The sequence below is a fragment of the Neovison vison genome, chromosome 13, assembly GCF_020171115.1.
Source record: "Neovison vison isolate M4711 chromosome 13, ASM_NN_V1, whole genome shotgun sequence".
NCBI lineage: Eukaryota > Metazoa > Chordata > Mammalia > Carnivora > Mustelidae > Neogale > Neogale vison.
In genome coordinates this window covers 86330513-86351763 of record NC_058103.1, presented here as the reverse complement: position 1 = coordinate 86351763, position 21251 = coordinate 86330513, and the positions used below count along the sequence as shown (strand labels likewise).

Sequence of the window (21251 nt, the reverse complement as noted above, 5' to 3'; positions counted from 1 at the left end):
TGTTGTCCAAGGACTAGCAGCATGGCCACCACATGAGACGTGTTAGAAATGCGCTCCCCCGTCTCACCCAGACCTTCTAAAACTCAAATCTGCGACTCAAGATCCCAGGGTGACTCACGAATATGAAGTTTGGGAAACACCGCCTTAAGGGATGGTTCAGGTTTCAAATTCTTTTCTTTCTCTATAGTTAACTCCACACCTAATCTTCGCCTGGCAGTTAAAAGTAGACCGGCACTGGCCACGCCCCCGTGCTCCTCACTCACTGCAGATATGGAGGCACAGCAGAGGAGCTCTGAAACTTGGAAGACAGCTGAAACTTACAAATCTCGCCTCAGCATCTAATTTGGCATTGATGGGGTGTTTCTCTTCTTAAGATTTTTTCTTTTTAAGTAATCTCTATACCCAAACATGGGGCTTGAACTCAGGACCCCAAGATCAAGAGTCATATGCTCTTCTGACCCACCCAGCCAGGTGCCCCTAGGGAGATGTTTCTACTGATAGATGGCCCTCTCTGAGTGGCACCGGTGAGGGCTGCAGACTGCACCTGCAAACCATCAAGGCTCTAGAGAGGGAACACACTGGCAGACACTAGGGCAATGCTGTGTATAAAAACGCAGCTCACTGCTCAGTCCGCATTGCCCTGCTTCCTGCTCAGCCCAACCTCAGGACTAGACAGACACAAGCAAGCCCTGGGGACCCTCAGGACTAGACAGACACAAGCAAGACCTGGTGTGTCCGCAGAGGCCTGGGTACCTTGACAAACCCCTATACACAGATCCTGGCATAGTAAGCCCACCACAGACCCTGCATTTACATGGCTGCTTATACTGACCCACAACCTTAAAATTCACTTACCTAGCGTCCCGAGACTCATGCAGTGAGGTGAGCCTGGCCAAAGGGACATCTCTCACTGTGATCCAGGCCAGACCTGCACTCTAAGGCTTGGACTTCCAGGCTTCCTGAGGGATACTTTCTTTAGCAGGCAGGAGCCCTCTCCAGCCTTTTCCCATTTAGGGGACTGCTTCCCTGCATTCCTAAAAGAGCTTGGCTCTCTCACATGGGAGATGGACAAGTCTTCAGTGAGTGGGTAGACAGAGCATGAATCATGTAACTTGGGGATGGTTAATGAGCTTCAAGCCTTCACTTTTAATATTCAAGTCCCATCCATCTATCCTCAGGGAAGGGAGGGACAGGTGAGGAACATTAAGGCGGTGAGCATTCCTCATTATGAAATGTTAGCTCTGTTTCTTCAGGGACTGGATTAAAAATGGGTGAAAAGGGAGTATATACTGTAGCATGTTTGGGGACCAAGGAGATGAGGTCTCTAATCCAAAACTTAACATGCTTTGGGCGCCTGGGTGGCTCAGTGGGTTAAGCCGCTGCCTTCGCCTCAGGTCATGATCTCAGGGTCCTGGGATCGAGTCCCACATCGGGCTCTCTGCTCAGCAGGGAGCCTGCTTCCTCCTCTCTCTCTGCCTCTCTACTTGCCTGCCTCTCTGCCTACTTGTAATCTCTGTCAAATAAATAAATAAAATCTTAAAACAAACAAAACCTTAACATGCTTTTCAGGCAGCAGAGGCATTAGCCTGCTCACATCTGGATGAAGCTGTGACAGGATCCAAGTTGTCAGGTCCCCAGAGAGGTGACCACTGTCAACCTTGGCAAGGCTCCAGCAGGAATGTCACTGGGGGCCTTGCTGAGTAATGAGAACTGGAGAGGACCCATCCTAGTGGGCTTATTGTAACCACAAGCCACAGTGGTGATGACAAGAGAGCATGCGTGGTTAGTTGAGAAACTGATAGTGAGTGGTCTGTTTTGTGTGAGTCCTGGGTCATGTTTACCAGCAGCAGGGAAAACAACATACCCAGCGTGTATGATAGTGGTACTGGAGATCAACAAAATGAAGCAAAGGTTGACCCTGTGACTCTGTGAGCAGCCAAGGCCCGGGAGGCCACACGGCCAGCATACTTGGGAACAGCATGAGCCCTGCTTGAAGGTGACGCAAGAGCATATCAGTGTTTCGCTCAATCAGAGACACACCAACTGCCAGCCTAGGCTGGGAACTTGCTCTTTTACCAACTGATCGGAAAGCTGTTTTCAAAGTGTGGATGTCTTTGGAATCACTGCAACATATTTCATTATTTTCATTCATGATTCTTAAAGGCACTGCTAACTACGAGAACACCGAATTCCATTCACAGTTTGTTAGTATTTCCGCTGCTGTAACTGACCCACAGACAGTGCACTGGAACAGCCAATACACACATTTGTGTGCATACAACAGTTTTAAGAAACTGGGACCATAAAGGTTTTCCTATTAGTTGGGGATATGACACACCACACACTGCCAGGATCACCTCTCACGTGTGGTTTTTGGAGAAAGAACCTGTCAGTGTTCCGATTATCACTATGAAGCTACCTGATGGTGGACCAGACCAAGCCATAAGCACCTGAGTCTTAGAGTCTAGGTCCTGAGTCATAAGGAGCTCACACCCTGTGGGCCTTGGCCTTGGCATGCCAGTGACTGGTCAGACCTCCTCTCTGATGGCTGCAGGCAAATTCCTAAGCCTGATTAAAAATGCCACTGAGGAAATGCCCACACAGCACTCCTTGTCCCAATGACGACCTGTCCTCTCTGACCACAGCAATAATGTTGGGGCTCTGTTCCCCTTTACCCTGCCACATTCCTCCAAGAACCCTAATGTGCCCCTAAAAGAGGCAGCTACAAAGACCACAGACACCCTGATTTACATAAAATTATCTCACTCCATTTTATTTAAGATTTTTTTTTCTCCAGTTAGTAAAAGAAAGATGTGTCTCTCTTTATACATATGTACAAGTTCAGTTATAAAAATAGACAGCACATTCAAAGAGAAAAAAAGGCTTGGCATTTTTCTGATTCCCTCTAAATAGTATCTGTACACAAGAGTCTGGGATTGGGCAGGAGAATCTTAATGATTTAAATTAAATGATTCCCCTACCACCCCTACTCCAAAAAAAAGTTTTAAAAATCAATCTGTCTAAACTCAATTCCGCGATTTTCAGGTGTGCAAATTAGAGGCTGGCCCGCCCGGAAGCACCCACTCCACCAGGGACATCAGGCTGGGGGCAGGCAGAAACACCTCCCATGCAAACACCACCCCTTTGCCCCTCTTGGGGGGTTAGCAAGCTCAGGCGGGTGGAGTTGGGGCCAGGAGGGTTGGTGCTCAGCTTTGCCCTTTCTCCATCCTCTCCGCCTCACTCCTGCTGTCCCTTCCTTTCTCAGTGCAATACAGACAGTGCATACAGCCAAGCAGGGGGCTGAAGGGCAGGGGTGGGGAGATGTGCATTCAGGAAGGGCAAGGGGAGTCTGCAAGAGGGGCAGTGAGGATGTCCTGCTGATTAAGGTGGCTCCTGGTCTCTTTACTGGCTTCTGGGAGTCCTGGGGTGGAGGCTGCTGCTACGGTTGCTGGTGGGACCTGAAGGTTCTCTGGTGTGAACCATGCAGGACAGGGGAGGAAATGCTGGGAAACAGGTGCCTCCGGGCATGCCTCCTCTAGCCTGTGTCACCCTCACGAGCCACTAACCTTCTCACGCACTCGCTGTTCTCTTCGGTGCTGACACTCTGGCAAATGGGATCTGGAGACATGGGGAGTTGCCCAAAAACTGAGGATGTCAGATACATGATTTCCTCCTTTCCTAGCCCTACAGGAAATCACAGCCCTAAGAGATGTCTCCACCGTGGAAGGTTCTTCACAGCACTTGCAGAGCCTCTGCAAGGGAGATGGCCAGAGCCCAAGTGGAATGGGGAGGGAGACTGTGTGCCTGAGCATCTAAAGGGGGTTTATGTCAGGCCCTTCCTTAGTGCGAGGTTTAAGATGTGGTTGTCAAGTTCACTTGAGATGCTGCAAGGCCTATCTCTGTCCTTGGGCCTTCTTCCTAACAGGCCTCCCAGAGCACTCCTCTTGAGACACAGGTGAGAAAAGTGCTCACACCAACCACATGCCTGTCCTTCCCTTGCGGCAACTGGTCATCTCTGCCCTCTGACCTGGGATGTAAGACGCTGCACTGGGCAAGCCATCCAAAGACCACATGCGGGCCATGACTCTGGCCCCTGGTTTGGTTGAAGGAAGCTAGAAGGTCCAGGTGGTTACCGTCCTCCGGAGGGGTTGGTGCCTTTGCCCTGTTTCCGGACCAGGGAGTCTGGGGCTAGGCTGCTGGTCAAGTGGAGGCTCTTGGGAGTCCCAGGAACATTATTTCCTTTGCTCAAAGGGGAACTCAAGGGAGAAGAGGCGCTTGAAGGTCCAAAGTCAGCAAGGCCAGCAGGCCGAACAAGAGACGTCTGCAGAGGACTGCTGGCAGAGATTCCTGTGGGTATGAAGAAAGAGACAAGTAGAGTATAGGCACCAGGCCTGTCCGAGCTGCCCCAGGAATCGACCTTGGTTATTGGAGTTTGCTGGAGGTGAGTTTGTGGGCAGCCCCTGCCATTCCTTACCAATGTCTTCCTAGCACATTTGCTTGCTCTCCTGTCAGCTGTCTCTTCTGTAAGAGGGATGCGTTTTTCAGGGAAAAACGACACCTCCTCAGCCTTCTCCACATCACCTCATCCACAAGGAGTAAGATGTCACCTTGATGCTCGTGGGCAGAGCACACGTCACACAATGTGGGGAAGCCAAGGAAGCAGGGTGGCATGGAACTTCTTAGTCACTAATGTATTTTCTTACATATTCTTTCTTCCTTCTTGGGACACCACTTGTGATTAGCTGCTCCTATTCACTCCTTTACTTCACAAGATGTCCACCATTCCCCAAGCTCTGCCACTTCAGGGACCCAGTTCAAATTGCTCATCCTCAGTGATGGCTCCCAGGGTGACAACTCTTTCCTCCTTGTAGAGCCAAATCCACTTACACCTCCTAACATACTGTCTGATCTGCTTTAGTGGTTTCCTGCGGACTGGTCTATCCTGAAAGAGTACTGGGAGTGCCTGGCGGGCACACAATTGCCTCTTCCCATCCACCCTGGAGCTGCTGGGGAATCTCTGCATTGGTCTTCTCCCTGGTTTTCCCATTCCCAGTCACTAAGCATTGTCGATTTTCCTCGTGACATTCTGCCTCCTTCACCTCTCCTCAGACCAGATCTCCAGGAAGAAAGCCTGATGGGTGTTGTGCTCTGTCTGTCTGGTGAGACCCTTGCCACGGCAACCTTGACTGCTGATATGACTGCTGTTTTCCAAGGATGTGATGAGCCGACAAAAGGCTAAGAAATGCTGGACTAAGTATATATCATACTCATTGAACGAACAAACCCATAAGATTCCTGCCATAGGAGGATGGGGAGGGGGACTCACATTTACTAAGCACCTTCCATCCAGTCATGGGCAACACCTGCTACAACACTCTCAGCTAAACACCAAACCCAGGCTGTGAATGTGGACAAGGCGGTAAATGGCGCTCTCCTTCGCACTCCTCATAGCTGTCCTACAGGCTGCGCTTATCAACATCCACATGCCAAGCTCACCACAGCCACCTTCCTTTCCAGAGCTCCTCATCCCATACCTGAGAAGCTCTTGTCCATCAGGTCCTGCCATGTGTTTCCACTCTTGACTCCAACTGCCCCTCTTGAGCACGGCCTGACTGATCTGCTCGGTGGCCCTGGATATGCCACTTCTTTTGTCATCCTTCTCCTCCTTTCTGAATTACAGCCTGGCAACTCTGTCTTCAGGTCCACAGTTTCCCCCTTCTTCCGAGCTATAGCTACAATTAAGGCCTCCCCCTTTCTGTCACTCAGTAAACGCACACTATCGTGCACTGCTGTTAAACACAGTCCGCAGATGGCTCCCTCTTCTCACTTCCACTACTCACTCCAGAGCGGGGCCATGTGTTACACTCTCACGCACACAGCGCGGGTGGTGGCGAACGCAGACAATGCTAGCCCAGATTACTGAACTATAATTACTGAAACATGCATCTTGGAAAAAACATCAATTCTCAAAGCAGGAAGAACTATGATTATTTAACGCAGTCTAGTCCAGCAATTCAGCTCTCTTTGTAGTTACTTCCACTTCGAAGGTGAAACTGTACTAAGCCACAAGGGCAAGGGCAGAGTCAGGAGTGCTCAGTACAGAAGCAAAACCCAATGAGGCCCCCGGGAAGGAGCCTCCTGGCCCAGGGGGTGCCCTACCTGCTCTCTGGGCAGAACACTCCACAGACCCTCTAGACGGTCCCTCTCCAGAATGGAGCCTACAGCTCACCCCTGCCCTGGGGGCCTCCGCACCTTTAGACACATTGTACCCGTATGCAGCATAGGCTGCTGCTGAGGCTGCCGCGGCCCCTGCTTTGGCTCCTGCCATTGCAGCAGCACTGCCCGCGGTGGACTTCCTGCTCCGGCCTTTCCCTGCTCCTTTGGCTGTGCTTCCTGAACCTTTGGGACGGCCTCGGCTTCGAGCTGAGTGACCACGTCCTGCAGCTGGCATTTCCTGAATGGAAATTCCTGTGGGAACAAATGGGCCAAGAGGGAAAAAGAGTCAATCTCTTTACATGTTAACAGAATCTTCCGCGGACAGGTAGGGCTGGCTTTTGGGGTTTTTAGGATTCCCATGGAGGGATCCGTCCCCATTTAATGGCTGGGCCAAGGAGTCACAGAGTTAGTAAGAATTCTGAATGGCTAACACAGCCGGATTCCTTAAGGTGCTTTTCATTCGAAATGAGTGGTTGCATTACAACTGAATTTCTTCCTTAAACTAGATCATTACTAAAGGAATCCCAGGTGTGTACTGCCTGTGGTTCCCCTGTGTGCTTCAATGTGCTCCTGCCTTGTTGAGTCAGCTTTTACTCCCAAGTTCTAAAGCTGGAGCTCCTCAAGAAATAGCACCACTGGGCCCCACAGACCAAAGTGAAGAAAGGCCCAGAGAAGCAAACTTTAATTAAAAACTAGCAAAAATGAAGGTGGAATATGAAATACAGGGCTGACTAGAAAACAAAGAAGTTTGAAATCTTTATAAAGTTCTTTCTCCCTTTCACTTGACAGGGCTAGTGAAAGAATAAGCCTATCGATTCTCCTTTTTTCTCCACTCCACTCTTCTTCACAGACAGTAGAAAATGCCGTGATCGTAGGAGCTGGGACTTCATCCAGCACGAAACCAACACCTCTCCTGAGGCACTGGACCAGGCCCAAGCTGTACGAGACAGCAGTACCACTCACCATTCACAGTATCTGAAACGGAGCCGGTTATGGAGGCAGGAGAGTTGGTGGCCCGAGACTGGGGGGCTGAGGAGGCTGGGTCGTCCACGATGACTAGCATATCACTGCTGCTCTCGTCAGGGGGGATGGAGCCGGTGTGCAGCTCACTGCTGATGGAGATCTGGAGGAGGAAGGGTCGAGATCACCACCATTCTTGGTGCCCACAGCCCATGGCCCTCAGACCCATGTGAGGACGTGTTTTTCAGCCCTTGTCACTATTTCCCTCTCCTGCCTGGCTTCATTCCTGAGGGTAAAATTCCCTGCTCTGGCTCCAGAGAAGCCAGCCTGTCCTCATTTCCTTTTTTCCTTATGGATTCCATGTGCAGCCCCCTTCCCCAAGGCAGGAGAACTCCAGGAGAAGCGAAGGCTACCAGGTCAGGACATAGTCCCCATTGCCGGGATGAAGGCATCTAAAAGGAGCCTCACCTCACTGAAAGGGCTGGGCATGGCCGAGTCCACGCTAATGAAGGAGTCGTCCCCGTCAGCAGAGAGGTTGGAGTTATCAGCCGAGGGAACAAATGGGATCACTAGGTTCACACCCTCCTTTCTCCTTTTCCCATCCAATTCATCTTCCTTTTTCTTCTGGGAACACACAAATCAAGAAATTTGGAAAAAGCATGAAGATAGGCACCAAAAGAAAAGGGGTTGGAAAAGAAAGTGATGACAGAAATCTGACTCTCTGTAAACTGGCAGGTTTTTCCCCCCTCCCCAATTAGCATACTTTTAAGGAAGGAAAAAACTCCTAAGGAAGGAGGAAAGGAAAAGCTTAAGAATAGTTTGTGTATATTCTACCCCAGTAATACAGAGGTGCAAGGCGGGCCAGTCACACTGCATCAGGGCTGCACAAAGCCTGACCCTTGAGGGGCATGTCCGAGCCATAGCACTCACAGGGATGGAACTGATTCGGTCCCCCAAGAGAGAGGCCCAGTGCCTTTAGTGTATTTTCTGCACATCTGTTTTCATTCTGCCTTCTTTTTAAGTATGCATAAGGAGGACAAAGGTTCTTATCATACCCAAGAAATAATGAGTTGCTTTTGTCATTACTTTCTCAGTTTACATGTTAATGCTTATGGGTTGAGCTACATTAAGCAGGTCTAGAACTATCTAGGGCTCTGTTACAGATTAGGGACCTGAAATCGCAGAATGTGCTTAGAAAATTCTGGGAATCACATCCACTCACTGCATCTAAAGGCATTTGTACCAACCCCTACATCAGGGTTAATGTCTTTGTGTGGTTTATACTACCACTGGATGTTTATCTGAAATTTCTTTCTTTTTTTTTTTTTTTGATTATTTATTTATTTATTTGACAGTCAGAGATCACAAGTAGGCAGAGAAGCAGGCAGAGAGAGAGAGAGGAGGAGGAAGCAGGCTCCCTGCTGAGCAGAGAGCCCGATGCAGGGCTCGATCTTGGAACCCTGGGATCATGACCTGAACCCAAGGCAGAGGCTTTAACCCACTGAGCCACCCAGTCGCCCCTATCTGAAATTGCTCTACTCAGAGCAGGGATGGCTTCTGATGCAAACTCAGTAAACCCTATAACACTCTGTTTTAGAAAACCACCTTCTGTGGTTCAAGGATTTCATTGCTGTTAGTCTGGATTAATTCCCCTCCTGCCAACCTCCATTTCAAACTGCGTTTATAATTCCGTGACTGAGGGTCATTTGTTTGTTCATGTACTGTGCCTTTAACTTTAGACGGCTTTTTATTTTGATATCCTGTTGGCTCAATAATGCTCATGGTATCAACTGTATTGCAAAGTAAATTTACTGAATTTGGGCTAAAAAACAAATGAACAAATAAAAAACAAACCCCATCTTTTCTTCTTTGATGTTATTTCTGAATATTGTAGCTATTTTAATTCTAAATAGTGGTAAGTAATGGGTTAGAGATTTGAGGGTGGAGTCACAGTTCTTAGATTTTCAACTTTGATATAGTGAGTACCAGGTTAGAGACAGTTCTGCTTAGCAGAAGGTACAGATGAGGGTGTGGATTTTACAAAAGGAAGAGCTGGTGTATCTACTGGAAGATGGTCAAGGCATACAGACAAGCTCCTAGGCTGCTGACCATCAGTCAAGGTCATATGGCCAAAGGGACAAGGGACATGAGGTCCAACACAAGCTTGGATAAGGAGAAGAACTCAACCTCCACTTATTACAGAATCAGTGTTAACATGTGGCCAGATAATAGGCTTCAGACAAATCGAAGTCCATGGACATGAAGCCTGGACAACTGGTTGGCCTGAGGACCCTGAGCGATCCACATGCCTGAAGCCCATGGTAGCTATCTTATCCAAGACCAGGGCTGATAAAGGTGGGAAGGGAAGCACGACTCAAAGGTAAACCAAATCCACTAGAAAATATTAGGAAGTACTTTCTGGAAGGTAGTAAAGTGGTTCTGAACTAACAATACTTCAGTGTTAAATCTGGGAACCTGGTCAGAACCAATGGGCTGACTCCTGAAACAAGAATAAATCCTGAAAGCCTCACTTGGATTCACTTCTCAATAAAGACCAGGAATAAGGATCACTGAAATAAAACTCTGGCAAAAACAGCAAGACAGGGAGAAATGTAAGGGGAACTACATTCCATTTTGCAGTTGGCCTGGTGGGGTTAAGTGGGAAATGTCAGAAGGGAGACAAAAACCAGCTCTAATCTTTCGTATAAATTAGAGAAAAAAAGATGGAACAGACTGGCCAGTGATTTCTTTTGCCGACAGCAGATGACTAGCAGAATTAAAGTAGGATTGGATATAATGACCTCTTAGGCCTTTTCTAAGATTCTGTGGAATCTGATAATGTAAGTAAGATCCATCTCATCCATATTTAGCCCCATGCTTTGCAACAACCCCAACAAATAATTTCCAGAGGTAGGTCTGTGTTGGGACTACCGGTCTACCAAGGCCACATTTCTCCTGGTCAAATGTCAATCAGCATAGAACTACTACTCACCACATACAGAGCTGAAGCTGGATACCAACCAGTAACCAAGATGATAAGCCATGGACCCAAAGCCTTTTTTAAAGCACTGCCCTGTCCCCTACCGGTCCCTGATGGCCACCCAAACCTTGAGATACCTTTTCTGCATACTTTTCCCGCTTGCGCTTGCGTTCTTTGACTCGGTTGGTTTCCTCCTGCTGCCGTTTCTCTTCTTGCCGCAGTCTCACTAACAAGAAAATTAAAAAGATGTGAAGATCTGATGAAGTGCCTGTGGTAATCAGAATCCTCATTCTCTGAAATTAAGTTGGCCACATCCTCTGGTATTTATGTTCTAGGACAGGACTTTTGTCTAGGGCAGATTAACTGGTTTTTTAACATGGAGAGGGAACAGAGTTCTTGGATTTTTAACAGTTTTAGGGTTCAAACCATCATTCGGTTAAACTGTCATGGTCCATTTCTTGACTTTATTCTTTCCCCTTTTCTTTTCAACCTTTTAATACGGTTGCAGAGTCCTGAAAGGGTTTTAGAAGGTGGTGGCTATTGTGAGCACTGTAAGACATACTTCCTTGATGTGATACTGACATCCCCAGAGGCTCACAAGGTAATTCTGAAACCAACTGTTCTCAAAGTCAGCAATCCATGGGAGAAGTGCTATAGCAGTGTGTTTCTCCCAACTTCTCCATAAAAGCATTTCTTTAGACAGAACAGAGTAAATTCATTACTGCTGAGGAGTCTAGGGATATAGCCTCCCTGATGCAAATTTATTCAAAGTCATAGTACTTTTAAAACAAATTGAGTTTTGCCTTCTACTCTATAACACATTCTTGTTTGGGTTTTAATATAACTTATTAACATGAAAAACATTTCTCCCTAAATATAGTCTTTGGCTTTGCTTACCCTTAGCACACAGCCAAGGAGCCCTATAATTTTTGGATGGGAGGGGACAGAGAAAAATCTTCTGTAGGGAAGAGAGAGCTTTAGTAAGAGGTATAGAGTACGTACATTTCTTCTCCAGCTCTTCATCATCCAGAAGAAGACTAACTACCTCTTTGGGTTTCAAAGTATCTGGTTTGAAGTTCCCACCAGAAATCACCATCCGCTGAATCTATACCAAAGCAGATCAAAACATCACCAGCAGGCACCCATTCCCTTATGGCTAATATCCAGAAAGAAGGCGACATCTTTCTCAATCTGCTCCTCTGGCACTTGATTCTCATTTATCTCACCCGACAGAAAGAACAATGAAAACTAATTTTGCTTGGGACTGCTAATTGATAGCTAGAAGATCCAATAATACTGAAATCAAGATGAAGGGGCACCTGGGTGGCTCAGTGGGTTAAAGCCTCTGCCTTCGGCTCAGGTCGTGATCCCGGGATCCTGGGATCAAGCCTCTGCTCAGCAGGGAGCCTGCTTCCCTTGCTCTCTCTCTGCCTACCTGTGATTTCTATCTGTCAAATAAATAAATAAAATCTAAAAAAAAAAAAAAATCAAGGAAACTAGCAAATCTGGCATACAACTTAGAGATCATCAAATTGAGAGTACTAGGAAGAGCTCAAATGTCATTCTTTCTTTCCCTGAATGGGAAAGTATGTGAAACAGGAGAGCCATGACTGGTGTCACCCTCCCACGAACCACAGCACTATCTAGCCTGTAGACACCATTAGGACAGAAAAGGAGTGAGGAATGAACAGCCAAGGCAGTAGGACTTGATTTTATTTTCTATTCAGAAGAACTTTTCATCCCCTCCTGACCCATGGAAGGCAAGAGTCTTAGCCCAGTACACGCGGCTGACTTTCCAGCTTCTCCACCACTGCACTACTTCCTCTGCCTGTTGCCTACCTCACTCTTCTCCTTGGCTCGCTGTAGAATGCGCTCTTCAATGGTGCCTTTACAGATGAGCCGGTACACGGTAACCTGCTTTGTCTGCCCCAAGCGGTGGGCCCTGTCCATGGCCTGTTGGTCCACAGTGGGGTTCCAGTCACTATCATAAAAAATCACCTGCACGGGCAGAACAAGAATACATCAAAGACTGAGGCGCTCTTATGGCAAGACCAGGAATTCCGAGGGCAAGCCAGTCACTTGCAGCCCCTGCATTAAGAGCATTAAGATGAATGCACATCTACTCATAAAAACCAAGCCAGTCTTTCACTTGCCTTGGGCAAAAGAGACATACTCTAGCTCCCCCACCCCCCCACCCCGGATTTTCATTTAAAAAGAGGGAACAGCAATAATATTAATAGTTACCTACCTAATACTTAGTGCTCACTATTTGCCAGTCACTGTTCTAGTTGCTTTATGTGTATTAATTCACTTAAATCCCATAATCACTATGATTTAGGTACTATTAAGACCCCCATTTTATAGATGAGGAAACTGAGACACAAGGAAATTACAGAATTTATCTAGGATCACAGAGCCCAAGTACCTGGTAGGCCTATGAGGTGGGGGAATATGAAAACCTTCTTTCTTTCTTTTTTAAAGTTTTCATGTATTTATTTAAGCAATTTCTACCCTCAATGTGGACCTTGAACTCATTATTTTTTTTTTTAAAGATTATTTATTTATTTATTTATTTGACAAAGAGAGAGAGATCACAAGCAGGCAGAGAGGCAGGCAGAGAGAGAGAGAGGAGGAAGCAGGCTCTCCGCCAAGCAGAGAGCCCGATGCGGGACTCGATCCCAGGACCCCGAGATCATGACCTGAGCCGAAGGCAGCAGCTTAACCCACTGAGCCACCCAGGCGCCCCTGGACCTTGAACTCATGACCCCAAGTTCAAGAGCTGCATGTTCTTCCAACTGAGCCAGCCCGGCATCTCTGAAAGCCTTCTCTTTAACACTTAGTCTACTATGGTAAGGGATAGGCATAGCTTTCCTGGCATTCTCCAGCTCCTATTTCCTATCCCTTGAATTCAGCAAAGAAACATTTAAAGGTTTCCTAGAAGCTACTTCTGGTTTGTTGAACAACAAACATAAAGAACAGCAGAATGTACTCTCCTCTCCTCTCCCCCACAAGTGATCCTACAGCCAAAAAAGACTCCTGGGTCCTCAGCCCTGAGGCTACTATTCAATACAGGAGACTTCCTGAAAGAAAGCCAGTTCCAAATGGTCCTCATGTGTCCTCATCCATATTCAAGCAAGTCACCAAATCCAGCCACTGCTTCTTCAGAATGAACCTCTCGTTTTTACAGTCCCACTGTCCCTATTCTGGACTGGGACCTTATCACCTACACCTGGATCGCTGCCACTGTCAGACCAGCAGGCTTTCAAGAGTTCAGTCTCTCTTTTTTTTAAGTCTACTTTGGGTACCACTCTAGCCCACTCTATTTCCCTGCCAGTTACATGGTAACACACCAAGCCCAAACTCCCCTTAACAATCAGGTCCTGCTATACTAAGCCAACTTCATTTCTATTCTTTTCTAAAATAAACATGTCCCTTCCTTTCTGTTAGAGAGGTCTCTTCAGTGCTCCTCACTTATGACTGTCTGCACCACTTTTTGCTTAAGCTTTTTTTCTGACCTGTAGACCCTCAATTCTTCTCTATTGGTCCTTTAAGGTCTGATTCAAGCTTCCCACATTCAAGAAGGACTCCCTGATTTTTCCTGACTGTAACAATGTCCCTTTTCCTATTCCTCATGGATTCCTACTAGCAATAATAATGGTGAAAATCTGTTCAGCACTTACAATGTATCTGGCAATAGTGTGCATACATGGGTCGCTAAATTTTCACACAAACCTTGTGTGTTTCTTTTATCAATCATAAAGAGACTGGCCTGAGTCCTAACAGGCTCCTTCCACAACCTGCACTATTAACAATACCTTGCATTGCCTATCCTGGCCCAAGTTCTCACTTAATCACTATCTTCTATGGGTGTCCAATTATTCCATGTGTATTATTTAAAAAATCTCCCTTTCTAGTCATAATGTAGGACAGAGAGCATCCATCAGTGTAAAGAAGAATGCCACAAATACTAGTCAATTAATACTAGAATCTCTAAGGGGACCAATCAACACTAGACCAAGCCTAAAAATGTAAACTGAGTGATTCACTCCGAAGTAATTTATTTGTTCTCTCATTTAAAATTGGACACAATTCTGCCATTCTCTGCAGAATTCAGACTTTGAGTGAAGATGGACAAAAGGCGGGGCACCTGGATGGCTCAGTGGGTTAAAGCCTCTGCCTTCAGCTCAGGTCATGATCCCAGAGTCCTGGGATCGATCCCCGCATCGGGCTCTCCGCTTCTCAGGGAGCCTGCTTCCTCCTCTCTCTCTGCCTACTTGTGATCTCTGTCTGTCAAATGAATAAATAAAAATCTAAAAAAAAAAAAAAAAAAAAAAAAAAAGATGGACAAAAGGCATCAGCATTTTCAACACTATTGCCTACAATAGGAAAACCCCCACTGGCTCTTTCTGATGCTGCATCTTTTGTCTTGCTTTTACATGAGGTATAATCCCACAATTTTTAGCATCAGTCAGAATCCTCAGGAAGAAAATTACTAACTGCCTGACAAAGAAAAGAAAATCATTGTGAAAACTTACTGCTATCCACAGTGTCCATAGACCTACGATTTCGAAGCACACAATGCTTACATTTGTAAAGGAGCAGAGCAAACCTGATGACAGGATATTTTGGAGATTCAACAGGATATGCAAAATTATAGAAAATCTACTTTAAACTTTCAGAGAGAACAAGGACGAGAAGACAGAGTTAATGTAATGGAGGCCTCTGATTGGATAGGGGAGAAACACTACTTGCTCAACACATCTAAAATGACTATTACTGGAAAATAACAGTTGATGTCTCATCCAAAAGATAGTACCCTTAGTTAGTTACCTGAGCCCGAGGCAATGGTGCAGCAGGAATTTGTAATGGGAAGTTCTATATTATGAATCATTTCATAGGTGCTTTCTTAACATTCACATTTTTTCCTGGAAGTCTCAGTGGCAACCAGATCTGATTCAACTTAGGCTTTTTGAGCTCATAAAAGGTAAAAAAAAAAGGGACGCCTGGGTGGCTCAGTGGGTTAAGCCGCTGCCTTTGGGCTCAGGTCATGATCCCAGGGTTCTGGGATCGAGTCCCACATCGGGCTCCTTGCTCGGCAGGGAGCCTGCTTCTCCTTCTCCCTCTGCCTGCCTCTCTGTCTGCCTGTGCTCACTTGCTCTCTCTCCCTCTGTCTCTGACAAATAAATAAATAAAAAATATTAAAAAAAAAAAAAGGTAAAAAAAATTAAAGCTAAGGGGAAAGGCTGGCAATTTAACTTCAAAACAACTCCCACATTTAGTGACTAATTATCATTTAAATGGGTTAAAAGAGGTGGGGAATTTGGGAGGACTTGAATAAAATAAGATTTTCTTAAGAAAAATACTTATCAGGAAAAAGTATGAAGTATCCACAAGCTAGGTAAGTTAAAACAAGAACGGGAGAACTAAAAGAACTAAAACAAGAACGGGAGAACTAAAAACCAAGCCAGATAGGTTTCCCCACAGTGGGAAAGTGAGGATACCTAGATTCGGTATTCAGGTTTATGGAGCTCAGTGAGACATTCTAGAGAAAAACAACTAACAATTAAAGGATAAGAACAACTAACTTAGCCAGTAAAGAGGAAAGCAAATCAATGGATGGCCACAAAGCATGGCCCAGCAATGACTAAGTGGAAATGTATTAAGAGAGAGCACCTTTGTGAAGCTGTACATGCCAAGCCGGACGGCATGAGGGGAGAGGGAGGTGACAGCTGAGGAGGGGTGGAGGCACTGGCTTTATAGGTCAATGAGAGGGAGTTGCAGGGAATGAGGGAGTGAAATAGAAAACAGGAACATTTTGAGAGGAACTGGGAAAGTTGGACCAAAGCTTGGAGGGTGAAACTCTCACCCAAGAGAATCGGTGGGAGCTCAGCATTGGGAAGGCCAAAAGCTGTCTATCCCATATTGTCTCATGGGACATAGAAGAATCCTCACATTGCCACCAAGAGAGAAAAGCTCCTCCTTCTTTCTCTACATGTGAGCATTTAAAACAGGTCTGACACAAGAACAAAACAAACATGGGGCACCTGGGTGGCTCAGTGGGTTAAAGCCTCTGCCTTCGGCTCAGGTCATGATCCCAGGGTCCTGGGATCGAGCCCCGCTTTGGGCTCTCTGCTCAGCAGGGAGCCTGCTTTACCCTCTCTCTCTCTGCCTGCCTCTCTACCTGCTTGTGATCTCTGTCAAATAAATAAATAAAATCTTAAAAAAAAAAAAAAGAACAAAACAAACAGTGCAGTTTATAACAACCCCTCACTAAAGACAGACATATTTTCCCCACTTTAGGAAAAATATACAAAGAACAAAACAATAAGGGGCCATTAATCACATGCTAAAATCTTGTTTTTAACTAACAGAGTGGGCCAGAGTCCCACTGTTTACAAAATACACGTTTATATATGCATTTTCAATCATAAGACATTAAGTTTTTCCTGACATCTTAGGTTGACTAACCTCTTCCTTGTCCATAAATGGTTCTGGGGAATCTTCCAAAGCTAAATAAATCTTAGGACAAAGGAAGAATGCCAGGCAAGCAGTTAAGCCTATTGTTTCTCTAATCTCTCTCTCTCTCTCACACACACACACACACACACACACACACACACACACACTGACTTCACACAAAGCATAACCTAGAAATTCATTTCAATCTTGAGGAACATTTTACTGAGAAGTATTCCAGGAGGTTCTGATTTACAAGTAGGTCCCCAAAGCCTTCCCCTCAAAATTAAATGTAAATTACTTTGGAACTAGGAACTCAGAACATTCAGAGCCCTTTCTCTCTAGTTCCTAGGATGAAAAGGGAATTCCTACCTCTACTCCTCTAGGGATGGGTTCAGCCTACTTTGTTTCTCTGTGGCTGGCAGGAGCTCCTAACCTTCACAGGGCAAATTATGTGAATACTGGAAGCATAAAGCAGGATTTCCTTGCTCAAATCTGTTTTTTCTTGACTATGCAAATAAATGACTAGAAGAACTATCCCACCCCTTTTAAAAGATTTATTTATTTGCAAAAGAGAAAAAGCGTGCAAATGAGCTGGCGGGGGGGGGGGGGGGGGGAATAAGCAGACCGCACTGCCCACCAGTGAGCAGACCCTGAGAGCATGACCTGAGCCAAAATCAAGTTTAACTGACTGAGCCACCCAGGTGCTCCAATAACTACGTAAGAAACCACAGACCAAACCTGAGATAGGCAAGCTGAGATGCGTTTTAATTACATGAACTTATGCTTTCTACTGAACTCCAAACCCTGCTGCCTGGGTGACCTCGCCCTTCAATGTTTGCTAAGAATCTTGAACTGAATACACCCCAAACCAAACTCTCAATTTCGCCTCTCAAATCCATCCCTCCCAGCATCTTCCCTTTAATTGGTAATTGATGTCTCCATCATTCCAGGTGCCTAAGTCAAACATCTTGGAGTTTTCTTTGACACCTCCTACATATCCCACATCCAACGTAGCAGCAAACTCTACAGCCTGTGCCTCCAAAACACATGGGCAATTCCTATTATTTCTGCCCGCCTCCACTGCTTCAACCCCTGTCCAAGTCACCATCATGTAGTGTCTAACTCCTACCTGAACTTCCTGCTTCTACCTTTCTCCTTGTAGATCTTCCCACACTATTCCCCCAAAACCAGAGGGATACATTTAAAACTCAAGCCACATCAAGTTACCGCTCTGTTCAAATGCTTCCAGGGGCCTCCCATCTCAAAAGTCTTACGGCCCAGGAAGCCTTCCACTATCTGCTTCACAACACTTATCTGGCAGCCTCTCCTGCTCATCCGTTCTGTTTCACCTACAAACGGCTGCTCGCTGTGGTCCGATCACGCCAAGCATGTTCTCGCCACAGGGCTTTGCACTTATCTCTTCTGCCCGGAATGCTCTTCCTTCTGCCAGATACATGCTTGGCTTGCTTTCTTACTTTCTTTAGATCTTGGCTCAAGTGTCACCTTATCAGAGAAGCAACACCAGCGCACATAAAACAACCATCCCCAATCATGAACAGTGTCTTGAAGAATAAACAGAAGTTTACCAGGTGGAAAAGGTGCTGAGCAAAGAGTTCGTGCAGCAGTGTAATACAGTATGGTACACCCAGGCACATAAAGTCAATCATTACTTCTGGAACATAAATTTTGAAAAGGGGTCTGGCAGTTAGATTGAAAAGGATAAAAGCCACAAAATAAAGGGCACCGTGTGCTATGTAAAGGAGCTTATCCTTTGTCTTGTAAGATGATGAAGACTCCCTGAAAGTTTGAGGCAAACAGAGCGGCATGGGTAACAAAGAAGGGTGTAAGTAAACCAATTAATTAATTAAACCAATTAATATGGGGCTGGGGGCTGAGACTGGACTCCGAAAGATTCACTAGGAGAAAGTGGTGACTCCTGTACTCACATTGAGAGTATGACTAAGTTAGGACAGTATGGAATGCTTAAAAAATAGAGCTGAGAACCAAGGAGTAAAGAGAAAGCCAAATTTCTGCTCTCTGATGTCACATCAAGTGAGCCACCACGACAGAGAACCCACAACATAGCAACCACCAATGACAGCCTTCCCTTAAGATGACCGAAGCTAATGATGGGTATGTTAGATCTAGCATCGACCCAGTGACGCTTCCAGCAGTCCTTAGGCCCTGGAGCCTTGTCCAAACCTGGTTAACTGGCTGATGAGCTTTACATGCCAAGGAAGGTACAGCTGAGTTCTGTATTAATATTCTACTTAGTGATGTTACAGAATCCGCTTCTTTCTTGAGGTTGGGTAGCCCTACGGTATAGTAGTTAATAAGGAGAGAGAGTGGACATAGCCTAGGGGTGCAGATTAGGGAACATGGGCTCTAGTTCTAGCTCTGTAGCTTGTGAGTCTATTCACACCTCTTCTCCCCCTTCTACCTCATTTCTCCATGACTCTACAGGGTTTGCATTCTCCTCCCATTTCTAGGAATTTTCATGCTCTATATTTCAAAAAGAAGCACCACAGTAGCCACATAAAATGACATTTTTAGAGCCATTACATGCTACAAAACAATTTCATATGCATTTTTATGTCTCAAGGTTACTGAAATTGTTATTAAATATATTTGAACACTGGGAAAAATTCTGAGATTCAAAAGGGATGTTCTTTTCCACTTCAGTCAACTGAAGTATTCTTCCAAGGAGGCTGGGTATGAAAGGATAAATAATTTTGATACAATGTCTTCATTTTTAAAATTAACAATTTCATTGGTAATCACCTTTTGAAGTTTGGGATAAAGAAACATGAGTTTTTCCCATGGTGGAATAATGCATAAAAGCAATAAAACAATAATTTCTGATTTGTTCAGTTATAGCTCCTAAAAACAAATTGTTAACCCAGCCAGATTATTTAAATCTGTTTATTCACTGAGGTACTCCAAGTGTTTAGAACAATATTGGACACATAGTTGGCATTCACTAAATATTTGTTGAATGAACGTATAAGAAACCTATTCACACAGAATGGACAGCAAAGTCCAGAAGGAAAGCTAAAATGTCCTAGTTCCAGCCAAAATGCAACTATTATCTTTTAACATAATGAGGCAAAGAAATAAAAAGTGTGACCCAAAGTAAAAGGTAATGCCAACTGAACAACATATTTAAAACCTGCATATCTGGTATGTTGTGCTCTTATTACTCACTGTATCTGCAGCAGTGAGATTGATACCAAGTCCTCCAGCTCGTGTGCTTAGCAGGAACACAAAGATGTCATTCCTGTAGAAAAGGGAAGAAGATATGTTAAGAGGGAATACTACAAGAAAAAGAAAGCATGTGGCAATAGACAGGGATCTCTGAAAACAGAGTGGTGTCCAGAACTGGAAAGGGTTACCCAGGCCTGATCCACATTTCCTGACATACTGTACCAAGGTGCTCTGATGTTAAAATGAAATCATGGTTGTCATCTTCTAATGTGCAGATATACTTCTGCTGCCTACTAATACTAATGGACTGATAGGTGGTGTAATTATAAATACGTGGCAAACGTTAACAGAAAAACACGTGATCATGGAAGTAGCTATATAACAGTCGTAGTTCAAACAAGTCAAACCATTTGAATTTCACACAGAGGGTACAAAAACCAGTATTCCTTGGTGCTTCCCCCAGGAATCATGACTACCAATAATGTGGAAACTAACGATTGTAATTCCCAAAGCACTCATTTTCAGAAGAATAAAATCAGTCCCAGAAAAATGACCCTGAGGTCAGGACTAAGAACCAGGTCATGACTTCAACATATTAAGGTGAATTTAGGATCAATCTATGAAGACTTAAAGTACTTTTTAAAAGGGGCACCTGGGTAGCTCAGTGGGTTAAGCCACTGCCTTTGGCTCAGGTTATGGTCTCAGGGTCCTGGGATTGAGCCCCACATTGGGCTCTCTGCTCGACTGGGAGCCTGCTTCCCTCTCTCTCTTTCTCTGCCTCTCTGCCTACTTGTGATCTTTCTCTCTCTCTCTGTCAAATAAATAAATAAAATCTTAAAAAAAAACAAAAGTACTTTTTAATGAATGGCAACATAGGCCCCATGATTGGATACAGTTGCCTCAAATTTCTCTTGATATCCCTTGTCCTTTTAAAGAAACCCAGAATTACAAGAAAACCAGTAGGTGCCACTGTCACTCATTCAGACAACAAATATTTACTGAATACCTTCTAGGAATAGGGCCAGGCCAGATCACAGTGAGGAGCCTCGGACCACAAGATTTATCTTTGTACACACACACACAACTAGGGGCTCAGTTTGAACCCAATTCTTGCATATTTTTTAAGATTCTCTTGCATTTTTATGTTCCTGCCACCCAAGGTTATTTTCCAGAACATTTCAGAGAGAAAGGAACTGCAGTATACCAGTGAGCAAACTTCAGTCCTTCAAATCAAGCTGCTAATCCCTTTTCTCCTGATTAAAATGAGGAATACAAAGAAAAATTCATTTTGACCAGTGTTATTCAAATTGCAGGTCACACCTATTACTGGCCATGAACTCAGTTCAGTAGATCTGAACAACATTAAAGAAATAAAGAAAGGAATAGAACAGATTAGAAAATACAGGGGAACCTGGCTGACTTAGTCGGAAGA

The 21251-nt window shown here is 45.2% G+C and overlaps 1 protein-coding gene across 3 annotated transcripts in view; it reads right to left on the bottom strand.

Annotated features, from left to right (window-relative positions):
- Window positions 1-3524: 3524 nt before the first annotated feature.
- INO80 (INO80 complex ATPase subunit) overlaps window positions 3525-21251 on the bottom strand; it is a 107252-nt gene continuing 89525 nt past the window's right edge. The window contains exons 29-36 of one of the 3 annotated variants that reach the window (XM_044231359.1): window positions 19820-19892; window positions 11996-12154; window positions 11159-11261; window positions 10294-10382; window positions 7645-7800; window positions 7180-7339; window positions 6253-6468; window positions 3525-4347 (exon numbers count right to left, since the gene is read on the bottom strand). In XM_044231359.1, the coding sequence (XP_044087294.1) occupies window positions 4130-4347; window positions 6253-6468; window positions 7180-7339; window positions 7645-7800; window positions 10294-10382; window positions 11159-11261; window positions 11996-12154; window positions 19820-19892 (1174 nt within the window). In that variant the 3' untranslated portion in view covers window positions 3525-4129. The remainder of the gene's footprint in view (window positions 4348-6252; window positions 6469-7179; window positions 7340-7644; window positions 7801-10293; window positions 10383-11158; window positions 11262-11995; window positions 12155-19819; window positions 19893-21251) is intronic. The other 2 variants (XM_044231360.1, XM_044231362.1) reach the window with 2 other exon arrangements.